The sequence below is a fragment of the Orycteropus afer genome, unplaced genomic scaffold (genome assembly GCF_000298275.1).
Source record: "Orycteropus afer afer isolate SDZICR_OR568_19922 unplaced genomic scaffold, OryAfe1.0 scaffold00221, whole genome shotgun sequence".
Taxonomy (NCBI): Eukaryota; Metazoa; Chordata; class Mammalia; order Tubulidentata; family Orycteropodidae; genus Orycteropus; species Orycteropus afer.
The window spans coordinates 962,296-969,595 of NW_006921808.1; the positions used below are offsets into that span (position 1 = coordinate 962,296).

General features: G+C 44.7%; 1 protein-coding gene across 1 annotated transcript in view; it reads right to left on the bottom strand.

Annotated features, from left to right (window-relative positions):
- Positions 1-7,172, bottom strand: part of LOC103203662 (beta-galactosidase-1-like protein 2) — a 119,075-nt gene extending 111,903 nt beyond the window's left edge. Inside the window, exon 1 of the mRNA XM_007948731.1 lies at positions 7,087-7,172. Within this exon, the coding sequence (XP_007946922.1) occupies positions 7,087-7,172 (86 nt within the window). The remainder of the gene's footprint in view (positions 1-7,086) is intronic.
- Positions 7,173-7,300: the final 128 nt, after the last annotated feature.

Below are 7,300 nucleotides of genomic sequence, written 5' to 3' on the forward strand. Positions count from 1 at the left end.
CCGTCGAGTCAAACCCGACTCATAGCGACCCCTCCTTGGGTTTCCGAGGCAGTATCACTACGGAAGTAGGATTGCCCAACCTTCCTTCCGAGGAGTGGCCTTAGAGAAACAAATTTCTGATACATGCCACAAAATGGATGAAGCTTGAGGACATAATTCTGAGTGAAGGAAGTCAATTGCAAAAAGACAAGTATTACATAATTTCACTTTTATGAAATGACAAGATTAGATAAAGATATAGAGATTGATGATTATTAATGGTTTATCAGGGGAAAGGAGGTAAAAGGAGAAATAATTTTCTAAGTAGTAGTGAATTTTTGTTCATGATGATATGAAAGGTGACATCAAATGTGGGTAAAAATTGTACAACTTGACTAGTGTAAGTGGCATTACTAAGCTGCATGTAAGAAAAAGGACAAATTGATAAATGTCATGTTACATATAATTTAGGAACAAAACCCAAAAACAAAAAGAAATTGGGTTACAGCTGCTGATACTACTTAGACATAATCAAATACCTCATGGGACTAGTTTTCTCAGTTTGAAAGATTAGGTTCCAGGTCTCATAGATCAATCCAGTCAATTGGCATAATATTGTTTTTAAAGGTTCTATTCCATCCAACTTGACGGCACAAAACAACAACAACAGGAGCTCTGGTGGCATAGTGCCTAAGGCATTTGACTGCTAACCAGAAGGCTGATTCAAACCCACCAGCCACTCCTCAGAAGGAAGATTGTGCAATCTACTTCCATAGTGATACCACCTCAGAAATCCAAGGAGGGGTTGCTGAGTTGGATCCGACTCCACAGCAGTGCGTTACGTTTGTTGTTTCTATTCCATCTCCTAGATTGATTAGTCTCTAGGATTTTAAAAGCTTGAAAGTAGTCATCTAACAGGCAACAATTGGTTTTTATTTGCCTGGAACAACAGAGGAAGAAGGAAACCCAAGAATCAGAGAAGTAACTGGACTATAGGACTAATAGCCTCTATGAACTACTGCTTTGTCTAAGATGAGACTGGAAGAACTGCATGGTGCCTGGCTACCATTACTTAACGTTTTGATCAAGAACATCATAGATAAATCCTGGTAGAAAGAGAAAAAATGTTAACTTCAAATTCCCAAAGAACTCACTTACTAAAGCCAGTGAAGCTGGAGGAACCTCTGAGACTATCACCTGGTGATACTCTCCAGACCTTGAACTAAATTATCCCCTGAAGCCATCTTTAAACAAAACAAAAACAAAAAAGTATAGTTCAAAAAGTCAAGGATATCACCCTTAAGAATTGCACTTAAAAAAAATAAAAATAATTAACTTTATGAGACCAAAGGGATACACTAATGCTAAAGCATAGATGAAAGTTTCCAAACAAAACCAAACTCACTGCCATCGAGTCGAATTCAACTCATTAGAGCCTTCTTTGGGTCTGTGAGGCATTAAATCCTTATGGAAGTAGATTGCCCCGTCTTCCTTCCGTGGAGTGGCTGGTGGGTTAGCAGTCAAATGCCTTAGGCACTACACCACCAGATGAAAGGTTAGGGGTTAAGAAAACAAACCAAACTTGTTGCCACTGAGTCAATTCCTATTCATAGTGACACTAGAGGACAGAGAACTGTCCCCATAGGGTTTGGAATGCTGTCAATCTTTATCGAAGCAGACTGCCACATCTTTCTCCCAAGAAGCAGCTGGTGGGTTGGAACTGCCAACCTTCTGGTTAGCAGCCAAGAGCTTAACCTCTGCACCACCAAGGAAGGTTCCATTTAGGATGCAGTTAGTCTAAATTAGAGGAGCTCTGATGGCACAGTGTCTAAAGCATTTGACTGCAAACCAGAAGTTTAGCAGTTCAAACCCACCAGCTGCTCTGTGTAAGGAAAATGTGGCACTCTACTTCTGTAAAGATTTACCACCTCAGAAACCCAATGGGGGTTGCTATGACTCAGAATCAACTTGATACGGTGAGTTTGGTTTTCTTGAGTTTAGTCTAAATTAATGGCAGAGAAGAAATAATGAGAATGTTGATACAACGTGAAGAATGTAATCAAAGTCACTGAACAGTATATGTAGAAACTGTTAAATGGGAGTATATTTTTGAAGTTTATACTTCATCAAAAATTCAGGTCCATTAAATTAAAAAAAAAAAAAAGCATTTACTAACATAAAAAGGGGGGGGGGGGGGGGCAGAGGTCTTGAAAGACATTTTCCCAAAGAGCATATCCAAATAATCAACAAGCATATGAGAAGATCCTCAATGGCATTAGCTATTAAAAAAAAAAAAAAAAAAAAACTCACTGCCATTGAGTCAATTCAGACTCACAGCGACCCTTCCTTGGGTGTCTGAGGTGGTATCTCTATGGAAGTAGATTGCCCAATCTTCCTTCCGAGGAGTGGCTGATGGGTTTGAACCATCAGCCTTCTGGTTAGCAGTCAAATGCCTTAGGTACTACGCCACCAGAGCTCCTAGCCATTAGAGAGATGCAAATTAAAACTACAGTGAGATATCACCTCATCCCCATTAGAGTGACCAAGATCAAAAAAACGACAGGTGTTGGTAAGGTTGTGGGGAAACTGGTGTGAATGTAAAACGATGCTATTAAGAACAGTTTGATGGTTCCTCAAACAGTTAAAAATAGAACTATCATAAATGAAACCAAATCAAACTCACTGCTGTGGAGTCAGATCCGACTCATAGTGACACCTTCTTGGCTTTCCAAGGCAGTATCACTATGGAAGTAGAATGCCCAATCTTCCATCCAAGGATTGGCTGGTGGATTTGAACCACCAGCCAGCCTTCTGGTTACCAGAGCTCCCAGAACTATCATATTACCCAGCAATACCAATCCTAGGTATATACCCAGAAGTGAAAACAGGAACGCAAACAGAAATTGTGGCCCCAAAAAATGTGTTGTACATCCCAACTCCTACACTTGTAGAAGTCATGGAAACCCTAGGGGGCAGTTATACTCTTTCCTACAAAATCACAATGAGTCAGAATACTCCATGGCAACGTGTCATCTCATTTGGGAATAAGATTTTCCTTGTTATGTTAATTGCAACACTTTTTTCAAATAAAATGTTCATCAATAGATGAATGCATGGGGAAAAAAAATGTGGGCTATACAATGGAATATTACTCAGCAGTAGAAATGAAATCCAGCATGGATAAACCTAGAAAATATTATGCTGGGAGAAAATAAACCAAACCAAAAACCAAATCCACTGTGTCTCTATAGGACAAAACAGAATTGCCTCACAGGGTTTCCAAGTGTGTAAGTCTTTACAGAAACAAGCTGCCTCATCTTTCTCCTGGTAGCATAGTGCCTAAGGCACTTGACTGCTAACCAGAAGGCTGGCGGTTCAAACCCACCAGCCACTCCTCGGAAGGAAGATGGGGCAATCTACTTCTGTAGTGATATTGCCCTGGAAACCCAAGGAGGGGTCACTATGAGTCAGGTCTGACTCTATGAAACATAACAACAACATCTTTCTCCTGTGGAGCAGCTGGTGGGTTCGAACAGCAGATCTTTTGGTTAGCAGCCTGTGTTAATCACTATGCCACTAGGGCTCCTTTGAGAGAAGTAAGCCAGTCACAAAAGGCCAAATAGTGTATGATCTCACTTATAGGAAATAAGTAAATAAATTAAAAAAATATATATTAATGGTTACGTGGGGTAGGAAGGAGCTCTGGTGGCACAGTGGGTAAGGCATTTGGCTGCTAACCAGAAGATCAGCGGTTCAAACCCACCAGCTGCTCTGTAGCAGGAAGATGAGGCAATCTACTTCTACAAAGATTTACAGCCTTGAAAACCCTATGGGGGTCACTGATTGGAATCAACTCAATGGCAGTGGATTTGGTTTTTGTACCAGGGGTAGGAAGGAGAGGAAAAGGGTGAATTTTTGCTTAGGGGATGTTATAGAGAGAATTGCGGTCCCAAAAAATGTGTTGTACATCCTAATTCCTATTAATGTAGAAGTATTGGAAACCCTAGGAGGCAGTTATACTCTCTCCTACAAAATCAAAATGAGTCAGAATACTCTATGGCAACATGTAATCTCATTTGGGAATAGGATTTTCTTTATTGTGTTAATGAAGTCATATTAGTGCAGGGTGTATTTTAAGCCTTTGAAATATAAAATGAGCAGATTAGACACAGAGAAGCAAGCAGAGATGGAGGAAGATAGATGCCAGGCCACATGAAGATCACTAAGGAATGGAAAAACAGATGCTAAAACTGGACCAAGGAACTTCCCCAAGAGCCTTCTCCTAGAACCATTGTTCTGAATTCAGATTTATAGCCTCCTAAACTGTGAGAAAATAAATTTCTGCTCATTAAAGCCACCCATTTGTGGTACTTCTGCACTAGGTAACTAAGACAAAAAACAATGACCTTGTGGAATAATTTGGAAAAGGATAACAAGAATGGTTGCACACTGAAGAATGTTGTTGTTGTGTTGTTATGTGCCATCGAGTCGGACCCGACTCATAGCGACCCCTCGTTGGGTTTCTGACTCATAGCGACCCCTCGTTGGGTTTCCGAGGCAGTACGGAAGTAGATTGTCCCATCTTCCTTCTGAGGAGTGGCTGGTGGGTTTGAACCGCCAGGCTTCTGGTTAGCAGTCAAGTGCCTTAGGCACTATGCTACCAGAGCTGAAGAATGTAGTCAGGTGAAAATTGAATTGGTGAAGGTCTTGTGTATAATTTTACCATAATGAAAAAATGTATTAAATGTTTATCACACTATACTTTAAGTATTTTCCAAAGATCATGTTAGTCCTATTTCTTAGATATGATGTGATAAACAGACATGACTGACCATGAACTGTTATGTGCCGTCGAGTCGGCCCCGACTCATAGCGACCCCTCCTTGGGTTTCCGAGGCAGTATCACTACGGAAGTAGATTGTCTAACCTTCCTTCCATGGAGCGGCTGGCTGGTGGGTTTGAACCGCCAGCCTTCTGTTAGCAGTCAAGTGCCTTAGGCACTATGCTACCAGAGCTCCCGACCATGAACTAGTCCTAGGAAAAGTCTATGGGTTACAGACAAGCAGCCCCCCATGCCCTACTTCCCTACAAATGCTTGTCTTCTGGGGTACAGGGAAAGAGCTGATTCTGTCGGTTCTGCTCCACAAAGTATTCAGCTAAATAGCCAGTCTCCACAGGGCCCATATTTCCCAGGCCACATTAGCATTCCCAACAGCAGGTGGGAGAGGTCCCCACTGCCCACTCAGTTAATGATTTGGTCAGGGCTTGAGTAATTCAGGAACAAGAAGAGATAAAGAATATGTCCTCCTCTGGCCTCCAGAGGTGTTAAGGATACTAAGAGATGGCTCTGAAATCGGTTCAATTTCCTTGGCCTCTCTCACTTTCAGAGAAGAGCAAAAACAATAATTCTTTTCAGCATTTCAACCCTTGAAATAGTTGAAAGGCCACTACTCATTCCTGCCATCATTCCCAGAGGATCTACTGCCTACTGACTGAGGTTACCCATTTGGGTAGGAGTATGGCTACTCAACTCGTGAGAATTCGGATCTCCTGACTGCCAGACCATCAGCTGCCTGGCACTTCATGTTCAGCCTCTCCCCTCATCTTCTTCCTATGAACTACCAGATTTCAGCAAGTAGGAGGTGCTGCATGGTTACCTCAAGACACCCTCTGATGCCCCTCACAATGACCTAAGTAAGGCTCTGTCTCTCCCAGGACTGAAGGCTAGGGGATGGGGTGACCCTGTGGCCCCTGTTCTGAGTAACTCTTCTGGAGGAAGGCTGAGCATTCTAGAACAGCCAGGACGACTCTTCAAAATGAATGTAATAAAGACCACAGAAAATATTGAAAAGAGACTTGGGAACACTTAGGTGTTCTGGGCCCAGAGAGAGAACAGCACCAATTTCTTCTCCAAAACAATATGACATCCTAGTGATCACAGAGGAGCTCTGGTAGCATAGTGCCTAAGGCACTCGACTGCTAACCAGAAGCCTGGCGGTTCAAACCCACCAGCCACTCCTCGGAAGGAAGGTTGGGCAATCTATTTTTGTAGTGATACCTCCAAGGAAACTCAAGGAGGGGTCACTATGAGTCGGGGCTGACTCAACAGCACATAACAACAACAACAACAATGATCACAGAAACAAGGAAGACACATAAGTCTTGCAAAGGTATGAATGGAAAGTTTCTAAATGTGTTCTTACAGCAGCAAATACTGTTCATTTTTCTCGATCAAAAAGTTTCCTACCTCCCAGGGAAAGAGCAGAAAAACTAAGAAGGGCAGGGAAGAAGCTGGGTAGAGCTGAGGGCTGGCACTCCAGACTCAATGCCAATAGCTTGGCCTCCTTCCTCAGCATTAGCCTTTCCAGGGCAATCTGACACTGGAGGCACTCCCCAACAACAGTGGTTTTGACTATGGAAAGTGCCAGGCATGGCCTGAGAGATATGGCTTGGTCTGTAGAATCTTATAAATAACCACAGATTAAACATTGTTGAGCCCTAGCACCTAGAGGACTTTACAGGGGCTATGGGTAAAGTGTTTCATCACTGCACTCAAATCAGCCACCTACAGCATACTGTGGAGGCGGTGACTAGTGCTAGGAGACCTGGGGCATTTACCTCAGGCCTACCCACCTCTGCTCCAACCTCTACAGAGCAGGTAGGAAATAGAACCTGAGGGCAAAGCAGCAGGAGCTCGCCAAGGAAGGGGTGAGAAGAGAGACAGGGATGGGGCAAAGTATGTGGGGAGGTGCTGACGGCTGGCACTGCTGCCCTTCTCGGTGACGAGAACCGACCACAAGAAATGAAGAATCGGATTGCACTGCGGGGAAGGGGTCAGAAGCGCTGGGGACAGGGAGAGCGGGACCTAGGACACCCAAAGGAACCTAACTTCGGGAGGAGCAGAGTACCTGCAGGAACCGAGGGCGCCGGGGCTCTCCCAGCCGCAGCTTCGGGGAACCTAGAGAGGAGAGGCTGGAGGTCTGTTTCCGTGAGCCTGGGGAACCGCACCTTGGGATCCCCGGATCCGAAGGGATCGACCCTAGGTGCAGGCGAAGCCTGGGGGGTTCGGGGTGCTCGGGGGCGGTGCGCTGGGCGCAGCGCTCTCACCTGCGGAGCACCAGGAAGCTTAAGACCACCAGCGCCAGGAATCCGAGCCTGCGGCCAGGCCGCCGCCGGAAAGTCCACGTGCTCATGCCGGGTGGTGGGTCCGATTCCAGCGCGCTGAGGTGGAACAGCCACACTCCACCTGGCGCCGCGTTCGCCTAGGCAACCCCACCAGGTTCCCGGCACCTAGCTGCCCAACCCCTGCCCGAGCCCCGCC